The sequence below is a fragment of the Hemicordylus capensis genome, chromosome 2 (genome assembly GCF_027244095.1).
Source record: "Hemicordylus capensis ecotype Gifberg chromosome 2, rHemCap1.1.pri, whole genome shotgun sequence".
NCBI lineage: Eukaryota > Metazoa > Chordata > Lepidosauria > Squamata > Cordylidae > Hemicordylus > Hemicordylus capensis.
In genome coordinates this window covers 196,935,247-196,954,188 of record NC_069658.1, presented here as the reverse complement: position 1 = coordinate 196,954,188, position 18,942 = coordinate 196,935,247, and the positions used below count along the sequence as shown (strand labels likewise).

The 18,942-nt window shown below is 45.5% G+C and overlaps 1 protein-coding gene across 2 annotated transcripts in view; it reads left to right on the top strand.

Moving 5' to 3' along the window:
* DCTN2 (dynactin subunit 2) overlaps positions 1 to 18,942 on the top strand; it is a 71,309-nt gene that overhangs the window by 36,435 nt on the left and 15,932 nt on the right. Inside the window, exons 1-5 of one of the 2 annotated variants that reach the window (XM_053297764.1) lie at positions 5,987 to 6,010; positions 13,866 to 13,962; positions 14,650 to 14,711; positions 17,072 to 17,170; positions 17,498 to 17,658. In XM_053297764.1, the coding sequence (XP_053153739.1) occupies positions 6,002 to 6,010; positions 13,866 to 13,962; positions 14,650 to 14,711; positions 17,072 to 17,170; positions 17,498 to 17,658 (428 nt within the window). In that variant the 5' untranslated portion in view covers positions 5,987 to 6,001. Of the gene's footprint in view, positions 1 to 5,986; positions 6,011 to 13,865; positions 13,963 to 14,649; positions 14,712 to 17,071; positions 17,171 to 17,497; positions 17,659 to 18,942 lie in introns of those variants that run through there. The other variant, XM_053297763.1, reaches the window with a different exon arrangement.

The window sequence follows — 18,942 nt, the reverse complement described above, 5'->3', positions numbered from 1 at the left end:
GAGGGAGGTGGTAGAAAGAGGGGCTTCCGACGTCACTGTAGGGTTCTTGTGGGTCATTTCCAGGGCTGGTCAAAGACATTTTGGTGCCAGAGGTAGAAAATCCAAATGGCTTTCTTCCCTGTTCCAGCCAAAAAATACTAATGTAAATTAAATGACTGATGATTTGCCATTTTCTCATGGCATTTGAAACCTGCCGCCTCACTCTGCCTAATAGTCGGGCCAGTCCTTTCTGACAACGGCATATAGTGCTCTCCTAGCTGCAAATAGCATGCAGGGTACCACTTTGTGCTAACGGATGACAGATACTTAAAAAGTGGTGCCATTTTAATCTTACTAACATTTCAGAGCAAAAACCCCTTTCAGCAAACCACTTCAGAAGATAAGAAGAGCTCTCTTGGATCAGAACAGAGTCCATTTATTCCAGCATCCTGTTTCCAACATAGCCAGGTGCTTCTCAAGCAGGGTGTGATGGCAAGAGGCCTGCTCAGTTATTTGTCCCCAACATCTGGTATTCTACATGGAGTAAACATGGAGGCTCAATTTAGCTATTATGGCTAATAGCACTTGAAAAGAATGGAACGGCAACAAAATGTTGTGCTGCATTCCTGGTGTACATGTGTTGCCTGTGACTGAGCATGATGAGAAAAAAACAAACAGACAAACAGAAGTTAGTAACTAAGACAAGAGTGCCTGTTTTAATTTAAGTCTTATGGCATATGCAACATTTTTTTTTCTGTTTTCTGGGTGTGTTTGTGGGGTGTTGTGTTCAGTCCCAGCTTCTTTAAAAAGCCCTTCTCTCTGAAAAAACACAAAGCTGGGAAATGGCTGCTGAGAAGAGAAAAGAATTTTTATACACCTTTCTTCCTCAGAAGCAGAAGGGCTCTTGACTGTCTTGAAGGAGTGTTCTTCAAGCTAATAACTTACTCACGTTTTTGTTCAAACTCTCCCCCGCTCGCAACGGAGTTCCATTTCCTCTGCCGACAAACGTGCTTGTCTGTTAACTGTCTGTGTTCACAAACATTCCATCCCATTGACTAACATAGAGGCAATTTGGGTGCCCCCTTCAATTTTTCCCCTTCAGATTTTTTTGACCACCAACATAACTTCAGGTCACCCCAAGTCTGCTACTACCTCTCACTTGCCTGCAGGCTCCTCAGTTTTCCATCTGTAAGAGTCCCAAATTTCAGAATTTTGGAAATAGTATAGAGATACACCTATCCCCATGATTTCGTCTGATCCTCATTTAAAGTGGTATAAGCCGGAGGCTATCATCACATCTTGGAGCAGTTCTTTTCTGTACATTATTCAGCTCTGTTATATCTTTTTTGTGGTGGGGATACCAGAACTGAATACAGTATTACAAATGTGTCTGACTGCATGAGGAAGAATCACAGTGCTGGAAAAGACCACAAGGTCATAAAATCCATGCTGCTTTTCCAAAGTAGCATCCTTTACACATCTGCCTTTGCAGATTAATCCATATAACCCAGACCACATTGTGCCTCAGGCTGCTAACAAGGTGACCCCACAGCAAGGTGTCTGCTTGAGCAAGAGAGCAAAGCCACGTGCTGTAGAGAAAACAAACAAATAAATTGCCAGAATTGTTCCTCCTGCACAGGGCTGCTCAACTTTGGCCCTCCTGCAGATATTGGTCTACAGTTCCCATAATCCCTGGCTATTGGCCACTGTGGCTGGGGATTATGGGAGTTGTAGTTCAAAAACAGCTGGGGGGGGCCAAGCTGAGCAGGCCTGCTCCTACGTGAGAGGTTCTATTCTGACCCCCAGTGTGGCAATAAGGCCATTGTCACGACCAGCCAAAGCTGGGTAGGAGTGGGAAAATCAGGGTAGAGAGGCTTCTGTGGAGCCATGGGACCCACTTCTACCCTGCTGCTCCAGACCAGGGCTACCTTTGTCTTTACCAAGGTTATTGGTGGTAAGCCCCATTCTGTCACACAGTCTCGACCAGCGAGAACACTGCTTCAGGGTTTTCAAGTCACACAGCAGCCACCTTTAGGGTTTTGATACTTGATTCAGAACCAAGAACTGTGACAGTAATGGGGAGCTTTGATTTACCTTACTTAATAACCACACCACTGTTCCCTCTAACGGATTCCCAGATGTTGACTATAACTCCCAGCATCCCCAGCTGCAATGGCGTTTGGCTAGGGATTATGGGAGTTATAGTCAGCATCATCTGGGAATCCCTGTTCAGAGGCATAACTAGGGAAAACGGCGCCCGGGGCAAGCACTGAAATGGTGCCCCCCCGTGCCCCCCCCGCCAGCCCCCCAACATACTACATTATACTTAGGTTTTTCCTCACAAGTGCCCGCCGCCGCCGCCAAGCCAGGCCACTGACTGGCCGCCAGGCGCCAGCAAAGCAATGGGGGGGGGCGCAGGTGGCGCGGAAGGGACCGCTCGTGGGGAAGGGGGCACCGACGTGCTCCCTTGACTGCTGCAGCCCTGCTGCACTGAGCAGGAAACATTTGTATTAACAAAAATTTTTTTAAAAAATTTAAAGAAATTTGGTCATGGCAGCGCCCCCCCACGTGACCAGAAAAGATGGCGCCCGGGGCATGTGCCCCCCTGCCCCCCCTATAGTTACGCCTCTGTCCCTGTTAGAGATAGGGACTGAACCACACCCCAAATAGCAATTTTTGATGCAACAGGTTTGTGTCCTTGCCCTTCCCCCAGCATCCAGAAAGAAAAGCTGAAACTGCTTTCTAGGGAGTAATTCAACTGCTGGAATAGGAATACTTAGGAGTAAGTTCATGAGGACTGTAGAAAAGAATGGTATGTTTGTTTCCAAGAGAAAGTGTGCTTGTTTTGTAGCCTAGTTGCTTTAGTGATCAGCTGTTTCTTCATGTACCTTCATGGGAATTTAGCTCAGCTGTTCCCTACAGTCCTAACATTTAATCTATGGAGGGGGAGAATTGGTAGAGCATTTTCCATGGTGCATCCCCATCTTAGGTCTGTTGGTACATTAAGAGCCCTGTTCTGCTGACCAGGAAATGATTCAAGACACACAGTTTTAGGCTGGTTCACTCACTATGCTAGTGCATATGTTGCTGGATCCTTGTGGTTCAATCTTTTATTCTTGTGTTATCCATTAAATTTTCCAAGAAGTTAGTTATATTGTATTCAGTGTACATGTACTCATTCAGTACCTGTGTTGAGGACTGGGATGTAATTTGATTGAATATGCATAATCAGAAGGCGCTGAGATCTGCACGACTCCCTTCATGCAATGGGACATGTATAATCTGGTTTTTCATGCAGAATCCAGTGGCTGCCATGGAAACAGGTCTTGTACTTTCATGAGGAAGCTTGGAAGGAGAAACATTCCTGGTCTTCAGGGTTGTAGAAAACATCCTAAATATTGGTATGCAGTTTCTGCTAAAATGCTGCAGAGCTAGAGGGCATCAGAGTCTATCCAGTCTACAATAAAAATAAAGTATGCAGGCTTCCCAACCAAAATTAAAATGTGTTAATTTATGGCCAAGATCCAGAGAGCCTCTTACACACTCCTAAGCCATTTCTGTGTTCATATGGAAGAGTTGTTAATTTCTCCTTCCAGTTGCATTCTCTTGTGTCTACATTGAATTCCAGTCTGGAGATCCTCCAAATTTTAGGAGCAGCTTTTGGTGGGGGTGGGGGAAAGTGCAAGGGGTTGTGGTGGGTAAAGCCTCAGTGTGTGCACAGAATACCGTGAATGGATCTTGGCCCATATTCATACAAGGATGCAATCTATATAATTTATTCCAATTCAAGAATTAGGATTTTCTGATAGATTTTTGTGGAGAATCAGGCACAAAATTCCAGATGCCCTGAATGTTGCTGCTGTTACCCTTCACTACCATAAGCTCCCTTGCACATTTCCCCACATGTTAATTTATGAATTACACAGAACTCACAATCATGCAGAATTGGAAAGGTGGGCTAGAAAATGGTTACAGATACACAAGGCAATGCACACAAGCAGCCGAACCGAGGCTAGGGAAGCCCAGGGATTGAGCCCAATCTTGGCACTGCCCTTCTGTGTAGCCTGCTTTTTAATCCTGGCCTTTAGCCAAACCTGGCGCTGGGTTTGTGTGTGTGCTTGGATTAACTGCACACAGCCCGAACATACACAGTTGGGCTCTTGGAGCACCTGACTCCTGCGGGAATGCCCCAATACACCACGTTTGACACGTGGTGCATTTTGGGATTCCTGGAGGCTGAGATTTGTCCCAGCCTCCAGTAATCCACGCTGCTGGGAGCAGCACAGATTGTGTGGGCAAGCAACAGTGCACCAAAGACAGCAGGGACCGTCTGGCGGGGAAGGTAGGTCCCTGACCTCCCTGTCAGTTGTGTGAATAGCCTTCACCTAGTTTTAGCCATTTCAGATGCCATGAACTGAGAATGGGTTCTTATTTCTTGTGTAACTTGAAGCCTTCCATCCACAGACAAAGAATGGTGCAATAATAGAACCATTTCACACTTTTCCAAGCCTAGGGAAACCCAGGTTGTCTAGAGTTTTAGGTACAGGAGGGACACAGCAGAGCACTTTCTGGATAAGTAAATATATGAATTACATGCTTAATGTCCGCTTAAAATACTTTAGGTATACAGCTAAAAATGCAACATGTGAAGTGGATCTTATCCTTTGAATTCAAAGCAGCTACAGCACTGCATATCTTGCTATTAGAATTGTCGAAACAAAACAGTGCATACATAAGTAGCATAAAACAATACCTGCCTACATTCTGTCTATATACAAATCAGCATGCAGCTCAGTTCTCCAGACAATGCTAATCCTAATGACTGCTTGGTGCAGATATGACACATGGCCTTCTAGGTGAATCTCATATAGAAGCTCTTCAAGATTAACTTGTAATTGCTGCTCAGTTTGATACCATAGTCAGTGCAGCAAATCCTATAGCTTGGAGCCATGGACAAAAACTGGGTTTTCTAAATAGTACTTTATGGAGGGCGAGTGTGGAAGGTTGGGTGGGAGACGTTTCAGATATTAGTTTGCTATTAAAATCTAGCAGTTTTTGGGGCCTAGTCTGAAATGTTCCCTGTGGTTGAAGAATTTCTTACCTTAACTCAGGGCTTGACAAATCCCAGGTGCCAGGGAGCCATGGTACCTACAAATTTAACCATGACAGCCAGCCCAGATTATTCAGAGGCAGAGTTAGTTAACAAACTAATTACACTGCCTAGGTGCACTGCCTAGAGATGTACATATCAGGTGGTATAAAAATATGATAAATAATAAAGTATTAATTTGTTCCAGGGAGCCCTGTTTCTGTTCAAATTATGTTAGTTGTAAAGAGTATGAGAGCCCAATTTACTCTCCCCCTCCACAGTACCCATCATGAAGTCTAGTACCTTTGTCAAGTGTCCGTTGTCTGGCTCCTAAATTTTGGGGCAGGCTCCTAGATCCAGAGAAAATTTATCAAGACCTGCCTTGACTTATAAAACAACTTTGACTAAGAGAGAATTGGCATTTTATGCCCTTGAAAAGGTTAAGTAGAAGGAGACTAGGCCTGCTTAAAGAAAAAAAAGAAAATCTGTGAAATGACTGATTTGCTCATCAAGGGACAGCCCTAATAAGTTTCTGTGGAGTGTCCCTGGATTTCCCAGAACAAGGTTTGAAAATGGGTACCTAGCTTTCATACGTGATCATCTGCTTCATCAGATGCACAAACTACGGGCAGGATCTGTGGCAGGTTCTGAAAGAGCCTGTTAAAACAATACCATTTAGTATTTTCTATAGGGGCATTGGGGTGTTAAAAGCAAATACGTGAAGCTCCTCCAAGCTGCTTTATTCAGAGCAATCTATATAGATAAAAGGCTAAGAATTATGTGGCAAGCCCTGCCCACACAGTGCTTTACCAATCAGAGGCAACAGAACAGAAGCACTGTGGTGATTGGGCAGAGGGGATTCTAGCAAGCATGACTTCTTCCATTTGCTAAGCAGGGTCTGCCCTGGTTGCATATGAATGGGAGACTATATGCATGAGCACTGTAAGATCTTCCCCTTAGGGGATGGAGCCACTCTGGGAAGAGCATTCAAATTCCCTCCCTGGCACCTTCAAGATAGGACCAAAAAATATTTTTTTAAATAGGACAAGATTTTTTTATTGAACCAACAAACTACCGAAGCATACAGTACCTTCAAGATAGGGCTGAGAGAGATCCCTGCCTTCAACCTCAGGGAAGCTGAGGAGAGAGAAAGAGAGAAAAAGAAGGGGAAGAGAGAAAGAAGGAAGAGTGAGGGATGGTACTGGGCCTATTAGTGCCCTGAGGGGAACAAGTAGCCGTGGCAGCGGCAGTGAGGAAGGGCTGGGTCAACCGCTGCTGCTGCACAAGGCTACCGAGGCCAATGGCGGAGGGAGGCAGGTAGGCAAGGGACGGGACCGGGCCTGGGCCTGTCAGCGGCCTGAGGGGAACAAGTGGCCATGGCAGCGGCAGCAAAGAAGGGCCTAGTCCACCGCTGCTGCTACTCCTGTGGAGAGGAGCAGGAATGGGGTGAGGGTGAGGAGGTCGCAGCCATGACCAAGAGGGGTGAGGGGCTGAAAGCAACAGGGTGGAGGAGCAGGAGTGAGGCTCAGGTGAGCGTGGAGAGATTTCTGAGGTGAGGTGGCTGTGGCAGGGGGGTGAGGGGAACAATCAAGTACTAGCCTGCAAATGCTATATGCAGCTTAAGCAAGTAGCGATCATTGTTGCAGATGCAAATGTTAGGAAAGACAGTTGCTTTCCACTGCAGAAAACAGATTGCTGGGAAGTTACTCTCCTTCCACCACAGTTCTGCGCCATGGTCAGTTCTGTGAGTGTAGAAGGGGGTGGGCAGAGCAGTCTGGCTGCAGTCTTTAGCTAGCAGGCCAAGAACTGCTGGGAGGATCACTTCCTCGCAACAAGAATGCACGTCAAAACTGCCAGCAGCTCTCTGAAGTTGTTGACTGTTACCAGGGTGAACTTAGGGGAAATTACCCTTCTTGTTGCCTCCACCCACCACGGACCCTTTTTGCAAAATAACAGTAAACAATATTCACATAGAGTGGGGTATACGTAAAATAGAATCAGTAAATACGAACTGAGACTTCTGTCTTATGAGTGGGGTTTCAATGGCACAATCAGAGAATTCTTGGGCTCCCCACAAATACTCCCCTGTCGTGTCAGCAAGGCCCCATTCTCAATACTGAAGCCTTTGTATTGATCATCTGCTAACCCCTGCTAACTGATCAAAGAGGCACCTTTTAAAAGTGGCGATTCTCTTTATTTAGCAGCGGGAGAGCAACTGGCCCTATCCAACCCCAGCACAGCATTCCCCCCAGTGGCTGTTGTTGGTTTCTTTCTTATGTTTCTTAGACTGTGATCCCTTTGGGGACAGACAGCCATTTAATTAATTAATTAATTAATTAATTAATTTCTGTATATAAACCGATTTGGGAACTTTGGTTGAAAAGCGGTATATAAATATTCGTCGTAGTCATATTTGTATCTTTGTTAAACAGAATAAACTAATGTTCTTTTTATGTGTTCTGGGTATGCTGGTGTATCCTGTGGTCCAAGCGACACCCTCAGAGTGATAAAGGTTTCTGAGATGGTGCCTCTGGCAAACTCAGTACAGGGACTTGGAAATGGAGGATCAACTCAGAAGAGGGGATATGATAATTTCTATGCTGCTTTGTAGGTGCTCAGGGCAGTGTTTCCCAAGCTACTGATAGCCAAGGATTTTTTTCTTCCTCTGAATTAAAATTAAGCTGGTCTTGTGGTAGCAAGCATGACTTATCCCTTTTACTAAGCAGGGTCCTCCCTGGTTGCATATGAATGGGAGACTTGAGCACTGCAAGAGATTCCCCTTAGGGGATAGAGCCACTCTGAGAAGAGCAGAAGGTTTCAAGTTCCCTCCTTGGCATCTTCAAGATAGGGCTGGGAGAGATTCCTGCCTGCAACCTTGGAGAAGCCGCCGCCAGTCTGTGTAGACAGTACTGAACTAGATGGACCTATGGTCTGACTCAGTATATGGTAGCTTCCTATGTGGAAGGTCCCTGGTTTTTCAAATAGGGCTTGGAAGAACCTCCCATCTGAAATCCTGGAGAGCCATATCAGACTAGCAAAGCTAGATGGACCAATGATCTTTCTTGATACAAGGCAGCTTCCTATGCTCATGTTTACCTGCCCTCAAAGGACAAGCATGCCATGTTTCTGGATAGAAGTAGACAGGTCATCCAGTGAAGCATCAGGCAGCATCCTCTGTGAGTGGGGTAGCTTGGGCTCCCAGGGCCCTTAATTATTTAATGAATTTGCTTCTTGCCACACACTAGCACGTGTGTCACACAATATGAGGATTACTGGAATAGCGGGTTAGCAGAGATATACATCCCTTTAGTAACTCATCCATAACCCCCTGCAGACAGATGGAGACTCTGTGGAGGTATATCTATGAACAGACCCTTCCCCTCCTGCGCAAATCACAGCCCTGGATTCTCCAGTGAGCTTGCGGCCACCCTGATCACCTCTATGAATCCATGTTAAAATCCAGTGATTATAATAGGTCCTCAAGAGAGAAGCTAAAGACAAAAGGTTCCTCTTTAATTAATCCTAACATTCCCGTCTTCTGCTAAATACTAATCCCACAAGGTAAGTGTCATTGTGGCTGTAGTCTGGCCATGAATTTTAACTGTATAGAAACAATTAACTTGAGACATGTAGCAAAGCTTCTTGCTAACTAACAATATATGAAACTCCAGAAGCTTCAGATCATCATTTTTCCTGCCTCAACAAATGAGAAGCCTATATTTAGTCCCACAGACCTTGCCAAAAAGGTTGCAGGAGTGGAGAGCTTCGCCTGTTGAACCAAAGAGAGGGATGTACTTTGTTTAATGTGCAGCACTTAGAGAAATCAGTAATACTCCTTCCTTTAACCCCTTGCTTCTTGACATAGGAACTGGGTCTCCCTAAGGAGGAGTGGACAGTTGCTGGGAGGGACAGCAATCCAAGAGTTCGGCCTTAACTCCGCCCATTCAACTTCTCGCACTGGTTTTGGTTGGAGTGTTCAGTAATCCAGTGGAGTGCTGAAGCAGCACCATTGCCTCCACTCAGTAGATGTGTGCAAAGCCATTTGGATGCCTCGTGAAACAGTGGCAATGAGTGTTCTTAGCACAGGACCCTGTGTATGGGGTCGGGGTGGGGCAGACTTTTGATTTTCCTGAGCCCCTTCATTGGAGAACTTAAACTGGGCCTGTTGCCTGATGTGGCTGCTGCTTGTTATCAAGTGCAACAGATGCAAAGATGATACGCGCTTTGGCATATTACTAATAATGGAAAGTTCAAACTGCTGGCTTAGTGCAGGTTTTTTTTAACCTTATGAATAACAAGAAAAGGAACCATTAACATACACTAACATGCACTAAAGAGCAAAAGAGGAATATAGTGACTGACATTCCGAACAGTGGAGTGTGGACGTTAGGGACCCCCAGGGGCAACTTGAAGGGCAGCCCTGGTGGTGTAGCACAACAGGGCAGCTGCAAAATGACTGAAAACAGTTCCCGAGCGTTCATGCAGTGGGACTTCTGCTGTTTCTGATGGAAGTATTACTGTGCAAGTGTCGAGAAGTTGTTTTAAGCCCTAGTGGATCCCTAACGGCAACATTCCATCGTGCCAAATGTCGGCCACTGGCTCCATCGAAACCAGCACTGCGCTGGTGTGGCAGTAGCTGACAATCCAGTCGCATGCTGTGTCATCACCTGAAGAGGGAGGGGCAATTTTATACTATCTCCCCTTCTCTCTGAAGCCCACTGTGCCTCCTGAAAATATCTCCCCAAGAGTCACACAGCCCTCAGGGGACATATTTTCAGGAGGAACAGTGGCCTTCAGAGGGAAGAGGTGATCGTCAACCCCCACCCCCAATGTGATGACACAGCATTCGTCGGGATATCAGCCACGGAGGTATCGGTGCTGTGCTGGTCTGGATGTCGACGGTTGTTTATATATTTCCACATAAATCATATCTCAAACTATACTAATATGTGACACTCAATAAACCTATCAGATTAACTTTAGATTTGTCCTTAGTAGAAATTGATCGGCTGTTTCACATTCTAGCTTTCTACAATAAATCACTGGTCTCTGTAGTTGATTTATAGCTGACAATCTAATTGGTTTCTTTTAAGATACTGTTAATTTTACTAATTTGTCTCCCAGACATTCATTAAGCACACTCTCATTGTAGGTTCTGTACATACTTCCCAATATTTAGTAAATGTCAGTCTTTCTGCCACCAACAAATATTAGTTCATAATATGCTTTAGTGACTTCACATTATAATATTATCCAATAAGTACATTAGGTGATTCAGAGGTAATTGTGACATTTTATTGATTGTTACCAATATAATATTCCAATGTTTTATGTGTCTTTGAATGATATCATTGCAAGAGAATGGAGTCATTTTAGCATTATTTCAACACCCACTCTTTAATATGCTACAGTTAACAGAATATTGCATTCGCTATGTTTCTATCTATTTATCCTATAATATATATTTTATGGATTTTCCATGGGATCACTGAATTCCCATTAAAACAATTTCCCTAAAATTTAAAGACTGGAACAGATGGAAATGTCTTGTGAAGAGTCATTTGCAGATTTAATGTGTTAATATAGTAATAATTCAGTCAATTTTGTGGAGTGTGGTAGTGATTGGGGTGTTTTGCAGGCCATGTTAGGGATCCCAAATGACCTGATAAGGCCCCTTGACTTTATAAGCTCTGCTTTAAGTTGAGATTTTCAACATTGTATCAGTTTGTTTCTGGCTGGGTGATCCAGTGTAGTGATCTCCAATGCCCTTTTTTGACCTTCAAAAAACTATGATGCTTTTAGAGTTACCATTTGCATTATGGAATTTGCAGGGATTTTCCTTGCTTTGTTTATAATGATTACAGCCCATGCTGTGATTTCATAGCCACTTTAATCTGATGCAGCTATTTTTTGCCCCTATTCTGAGAACAGTTTTTTCCAGCTCCTTTAATGTGAAGCACCAAAGAGAAATGGAAGCAGGGTTTTGAGGCTCTTGTAATAGCTCTTCAGAAAGAGCCTGGCCTTGCTGCAACCATAGATTTCCAATGAGAGCCCATTACAGCCACCGTGCTGTTTCTAGAGTGTGGGCAGAGTGCCAGCATCTCTCTAGCACTTGGCAAGAGGAGAGGTGGGCTGATGGTGGTAAAACGGCAGAGCTTTCTCACTCCAGTAAACGCTGAGCAATGGCGTCCTGGAGGGAGTAGCCTTTAAAGGACCCTCTTTCCAGTGAGAGACCTGGGAAGGATTGGTGGGGCAAAGGGCTGTGTCTAGACTGCTGATTGCCCAGATGACAAGCTGGCCTGCCAATTGTCTCCTCAGACGCTAATTGTCTCCTCAGTCAGTGTGGGAGGTGGCTGGCGAGGCTTAGTGTTGGATATTACAGCACAAAGTGGCATCTCAATTTGGTGTAGCAAACAGCCACTTGGTGTTTCTGGGTTAATGAATGAATGCGCCCAGCCACAACAATGAAATGACACCTCATTGATTTGTGGCCGTGTGCCACCTCTCAGCAATGCACTGGACAGACATGGCCCCCTGGGTTTGTCTCTCCGCCGTCTGCTTTGGGAGCAATCTGCTGGATATTTGAGAACTAGGCTCCCAGAAGTCCCACTTCCTTGAGAACAGCCACCTCAAGTAGGCTGTGGGGTTCGTACGCGAGGTGCAGAGTTCTCTCTCTCTCTCTCTCTTTCTCTCTCCCTCCCTCCCTTGCATAATAGATAGATAGAAATAGACACACACACACACACACACACACACACTTTGGGTGGGGTGTGTGCAGGGCCTACTCCAAGGCCTACGTTAATGGCCTTTGCCAAGAAACCCTCAGGTTCCATTGCAATCTAGCCTAAATGTCTTACACTGCAGACAGACACTGAGTATTGATTGTAGAAACAACTATGTAAACATAGCCCCATCTTGTGTTTCTGCTGTGTATGTCTTGCTCCTTTACTCAGCTTCCATGTTGGGAAAGGCTGTGGCAGGGCACAAGGAAGCGGAAGTGATTCAGAGTTATCATTTGAAAACTCCATTAGTTCTGCCTGCCACACCTTGGGTATCAGGCCTACAGATGTTTTAGAAGCAACTGCTGGCTTCACCTTAGAGTTGCCTTTTGACAGTCCTGGGAGTATTGCTGGTCACTGAAAAACAACAACTAGAATTCATCTAATGCAAATCCTGTGGCAACCATTCAGCTTTTGCCTCTCTCTTCCCCACTCCCCCACCACATGGGCTGCAATTAGCATAATTTATTGCCATTTGAACCAGTTTCTATGTTTCCACACTTTGTGTACTGGAAATAGCTCTCTTGTAGTCCTTGCAGAAAGTAAAAGGCTGCTCTGATTAGCTAGGCTGCTGCAATGCCCATTGTCCCTGGCAGTGGAGAGAGATTTTGCCATTGCATTCCTTTGTGTTTCCTACCTGATTCCCACCGCCTTTCTGGTTTGTTAAAATGTTTTTCTACTTGGAAAGGGGCAGGGGTTGTAATTCGTCTAACAAAGCCAAGATGTTGCTAGTTCTAGTCACCTGTGGTAACCCTTCCCACTCCTTTTTAAAAAATAATTTTTCTTTTTACTAGCTTAATGCCAGCTTGGCTATGAAGCAAACATCCTTGATTTATTTATTTACACACACACACACACTCACTCACTCACTCACTCACTCACTCTCTGAAGCTCTTCTTTCTATGCAACTTGAATTTCAGTCTTTATTACGGTCTTCTGCAACTTGAATTTAACTCACCTCTAGGACTTTGAATATGATTTGTTCGAATGAGGATAACAAACTATCCCCATTCAGGCAATATGTTGTACAAGTGTACAGATATGCTTTTGTGTGAATGACTGTGCCTGCATTCATTTTAAGAGTGAATCTTGATACCAGTTCTTCAAATGTATGGTATAGATAGGCAATGCACTGCTTTACCTGTGTTCAACAAAATGTGTGAATAACTGCCTGTGTACAGATCTCTGTACCATGTACACCCGTTGTACAAGTATTGAACATAATGTGTGAATAGGGCTATTGTGTGATCTGGATATCCTAAGGATATTCTCTAGTCCAGGACTGCACAATTTTGGCCCTCCATATGGATTTGGACTACAACTCCCTTCATCCCCAGTAAACCATAGTCAGTGATTATGAGATTTGTAGTCCAACATCTGCAGGAGGGCCAGAGTTGTTCAGCCCTGCATCTAGTCAGTAGGAATGAATTGCTTTCCAGTGGGATGGGTTGTGTTGTGATTATTTGCACCCTGTCCACACTACTAGATTTAACGCTCCAGTTTAGTTCCTGGCTATTGAGAGTGAAGGCAACTGTAGTATTCTAAGAGGGCTCACAGCAGGTTTTTCACCTGTGGTGTGAATAATTTTTGCAGTGGGTGCTGGAGACACATGCCAGTGATATGAATGCTGCATTGTTGAGTTGTGACCTGTGCCAAGTTGTGACAGGGGAAGGCAACCCATCCCTCTGCACTAGCTCACTAGTCAAGCCTGACTTGGGGAGAAGAGTTTCTTTTTGATCCCCATGATTCCTTTCTCAATGGTATATGAGTCAGCAAGTGGAATTCTCTCCTCATTTCCAAGCACCATTGATGGTTTTCATGGACTAATAACGTCAGTGGTGCTGCAAACATTTATGACAGGGCAACCAGGAGGAGTGTCAGGATTGCTGGTGGGACTTCTTTTGGCCCCTTCTGATGATTGCTTGGAAACTGGCAATTGAGATGGGGGAGGTGCTGGCTTGGGGAGGAGGAAAGTAAGGAAGACTGGGCTCAATGATAATCTGTGTGTCTCTGCACAGGAGGAACTTACTAGCACCAGTGTGGAACACATCATAGTCAACCCCAATGCGGCCTATGACAAATTCAAGGACAAGAGAGTGGGCACCAAAGGACTAGGTAAGTACCTCTGCTTCTGTCGCTTCTTACTTAGAATGTGCAGGTTCAGGAGAGAGAGCAACAGACTCTGCCCTGAACTAGAGATAGTGGGGCGGGGAATAACTATAATAGGGCAAGGGGAGACAGTTGTCTGGGGGCCCACTGCCTTGCCCCCCCGGCAAGTCACATGACTGACTCCCCCAGCCGCGCACCCGCCTGGGCTTCCTTCAGTTGTATTCATTCTCCCAAACTGATGTGAGTGTTAAGACCTGGAGCTACCAGAACAGCATGTCTTTCTCTAGGACCATTAAATGACTTGCATTGTCCACAAGATGTGGTTTGTAGTATAAATCACGCATGAGCATTTCAGTGGTTTTGTGTGTCAGCTATACTGAAGTATATGCATGTTAGGATTCCATTTGAATGGTGGATCTTGCGTTCTTTCTGAACTAGAGAAACCAAATGGCTTCTTTTACCATTTGCAACACTTTCATATTATGGGCACCAACATCAAAAGTTTGAGGCATCCAGCCAGTTGCACAACCAGGCCTTTTCCACCCTTGATGTGAGGTACACAAGAGAAGCTGATAGTGGGCCCGTTCTACAAATTTGAGTTTGAGAGGCGAAAGAAAACCCTGTAGCTTGACCTCACGGAAGAGATACGAAAACAGAAGCTTGCAAATATTTTTCTCTATTTTTGTTTTCTAGACTTCTCCGATCGAATCGGCAAAACCAAAAGAACTGGCTATGAGTCTGGAGATTATGAAATTGTATGTAGCTAACTTGCTGAGAATGATCAAATTGAAAGGGAAGCTGTTCTGCCGTGAGGCAGGACTGTACATATGCCAGCCTTCCATAGCTCAGCCTAGGCCATGGATGGCCCACTGTGGCGTGGGGGTCAGACGTGGCAGAGGGAGCCGTGGCAGAGGGAGCAGGAATATGCGGCAGTCCTGAACAAAAGAGCTGCGATTGTGGCATGGAGTCAGGCCTACACTCCTGCCTGCTTCCCCCATGCTATGCTGCTCATTACTCTCTGCCTAAGCAAGCTAGAGGCAAAGCTACCTAGAGACCTGGTGGTGGAAGTGCTGTGTTTGTACTTTCATGTGCACTAGAGAGACAGTGGGCAGAATTTATGTTAAGATCACTGGGCAGAACTCTGGATGGTCTGCAGTGTATCACCAAGGGTTTCTGATATCCAGTTGTTTAACAGTAACAAAAAGGCATCTTGAGGGAAAGCCAGAAGTGGGTTTTGGTGTGTAAAGATCGTGAGCTCAGTTGTGGAACTGAAAACAAATTCCTGAGCTGAGCATGTGCTCCAAGGTATCCTGGTCTTTAATTGTTTGTGTGTGTTTGCCCCCCTGATTCACAAGTTTGTCTCTGGTGAACCTTGAGATTCTAGTAAACCTGTCTCTGACTGGTGGATCTTGGGGTTCTTAATGGGGAAAAAAAGATCTTGCAAGCCTTCAGTCTTCCAACTTGCCCTAGAGTGGCTGGCAATCCTCTTGTAGTTTAAACTTGACTTGTGGTACACTTTCCAAAATGTTGTCCACCACTGGCTTAGGCAATCTAGGCCACAGCACACCACAATGCAGGGGATATTTCAGAACAAAACCCCAGGTTCATTGGCCAGACTGCTCTGGGAGGAAAATCCCTGTCTGATCTTTGATACCAGTGATTGGGCAGACTCTGAGCATGTCTCTCTCCGTGAGGTCACTTAAGGAATTGAATTGGGACTAGCTCCATTCTACTACTCGCCATCTATGCCACTGATCTGAGCATGGTGGTAGCATGAATGTGGCCATCTATCTCCATGGGATAACACAGTAGAAATGGAACCCAGACTAACCCTTTGCTGCTAAAATGTGCTTTATTTTAAAATGAAGCTGCTGGTGCTCTTGAGACCTATGGGCCTTTTCTCTTCTGTACTATAGCAGTTCCCTGCACTGAGAAGGGTGTTGTACTAGAAGACCTCCAAAGTCCCTTCCAATGCTAATAGGTTATGATTCTCTGAAAGTTTGAGGAAATGCAAGCCAGTCCTGCCCTGCCAGTCCTTATAAGCCCTGCCTCCCTGTAGTGGCTATTGGTGGGAGATAATCTATACTTCCTCTTCGACTTTCATTCTTCCTTCCCAGCAGATCATGCAGTCCATTTTTTAGCTGGGTCTGCCCCACCCAAGGGACGGCCCAGTTTCTCCATTCATAATTCCCTCCACACATCTAACCTTGCCTTCTGCATACGGTGGTGTGGCTGTGCCACAGTGAGCTTTCACAGGCAAGGCCCTGTTTCCAACAGAGTGTAGGTGAGCATTCAAGTGGGACGTCTTTACTTAAGCTAGGCTATCAGTCTTTTCTTATAACACCTCATCTGTGGCCTGGCTCTCTCAGACAACAGCTGAAGTGTTAACTCTGTGTGATAGACTGGTACCTCTTCAAATTGCAAGTGTGTGTGTGGGAGGGGGGGGGGATGCTCATATGATTGAATTCCCCTCTGACAAAAATATTCCCTGCATACAGAAAATTAGATGTTGGAGAGAAGGATTCTAGCCTAGCCTTTTCCCTGACAGACTCATTTTCTGTGGGCATTGCCTCATGGGTGAGCGTTATATCATGTGAGCCCCCACCTGCAGTCTAAATTGGTACAGTCCAAGACACAGGTGTACCACCTCAGCTCCTGCTCTTGAGGCTGTGGCTTCACCCAACATTCATATTTATTTGCTTCCCCCCTGTCCTTTTGATGAGTTCCAACCTTTCTTTTTAAGTCCCTCGGGGAAAAAAACCAACCAATGCAAAATTCACAACATTGCAAAACTTTATATTGAATTACATGTTTGCAAATGTGTCCAGCATACACAGTTATTTCAGTCACAGAATTTGCTATTGTTAATGCAGACATCCAGGTCCTCTGCAGGCAGAGAAAAGAATTATATTTAAGAAAGAATCCAAAGTGCTCTAGCAACAAAGAAACCTTGCATCAGTGTAGGGAGAAAAACCTATCCCCTTGAAAACATCTGCATAGAAAACCTCTGTTGTCTTGCCACAGGAACTGGGGTGAAATGGAATTTTGCTAGCTGGTTTAGACCTCCTTAGATTTCTGCTGTTGCTATTGACTGGAGAATTTGCCTTTTTATTAGTTAGGGGAAGGACTTGGTGTAAAAGAGACTCCCCAGCAGAAATACCAGCGGTTGCTGCATGAAATTCAGGAGCTGACTACAGAAGTGGAGAAGATCAAGGTAAGAGCCTCCCTGTGCCATTTTTAGAACAAGCTGTTGGAAGGGGCAGCTCTGTGGTTCTGTTTCCATCTAGGCCCTTGCAACTTCTCTGTGTGCCCTGTTAATTTGGACTCACTCTGCATTTTGGTCCTAGCCCTGTCCTTGACCCATTGCCAGGGGCTGGGTGTAAAATCAAATGCTCCTCCAGAAGAATAAGCCTCCTTTAGACCATTTGATTTAGAATTGTGGTTAGCATTCATACAAAGAGGAACTTCCTTGGATCCGAGATGACTGTGTCTATAAGCTGCTGAGTGTGAGACTTTAACAGCTCTATTCCTTTTTCCACAGAGCACTGTGAAGGAGTCCACGGCAGAGGAGAAGCTGACATCTGTTGCCCTGGCTAAGCAGGTTGCTGGCCTGAAGCAGCAACTGGTTTCCACCCATCTGGAGAAATTGCTGGGGCCAGATGCAGCCATCAACCTAACAGATCCTGATGGTGCTCTGGCCAAGTAAGTCAAGGTGGAGTTGGTGCTTAATTTGACCCAGGACTGAGTCGCAGAATATGTATTATTCATAATACATATTCATAAGCCTCTGTGCACCTTAGATCAGGGAAAAGGTACTGTAAGGGTGCAAGCCTGACTGCTTTCTCTTGGTGGGGGGGTTGTTTGCCCTGATCAGACCATTCATTCATTCATTCATTCATTCATTCATTTATTTATTTATTTATTTATGAATGACATTTGCTTTCTTCGTTTCCATCCAACTAATGCCCAAGGCAACTAATATTCATAACCAAAAAAACAGAAACAGATAAAACTTCCTGGATAGCATCTAGACTAGCACTAACATGAGCAGTAGAAGTTTTGTTCATGCAAGGGAGGAGGGGCAACCGCTCCCCTCCTCCTCTGTACGAATACGACGAATATTTATATACCACTTTTCAACAAATGTTCCCAAATTGGTTTACATAGCTATACGTACATAAAATGGCTCCTTGTCCCTAAAGGACTCACAATCTAAAAAAAGAAACATAAGATAGACACCAGCAACAGCCACGGAAGGGATGCTGTGCTGGGGATGGATAGGGCCAGTTGCTCTGAAACCCCCTTTGTCCTTGAAGATATGTCTCTGGCGGGGGGGACCCTCAGGAAGATATTTTTGGGAGGCACAGGGGGCTGCAGAGGGAAAGGGGGGGTTGGAACAAATTGCCCTTTCCCCTTGGCACAAGTGGATCGTCTTCCACTCATGGTAAAATAAATCTGGATGCTGCTCAATAAAAAGAGTAAACAATAAAATAAAGTAAAAGCCAGTGAAATAGGGATGTGCCCGGAACCGTTCTGGAGGCGGCAGGGGTGTTCCCTTAAGGGCGTGGGAGGGTGCACTTACCCCTCCCGCCGCATTTACCCTGCCAGATCTCTGTTGCAGCAAAGCCCCTCGGGGCGGCAGCGTACCTCCCTGCCGCCCCATTGCTGTCCTCGGCCGGAGTGGCCAGAAGTACTGAGCACATGTGTGCCTGTTGCTTGTGCCCACCCGCCCGTCTGCTGTGCATGTGCACGCATGTGACTGGTGCATGTGCGCCCGGTACTTCTGGCCACTTTGGGTGATGGTCTGCAACGGGGGGGTGGGGAGGCAGGGAGATACGCTGCTGCCCTGAGGGGCTTTGTTACAACGGAGTGCCAGTGGGGGAAATGCAGCGGGAGGGGTAAGTGCACCCTCCCACGCCCTTAAGGGAACATCCCTGCCGCCTCTGAAAGCCAAAATGGCTTCGGTAGCCGAAACATTTCGGAGGC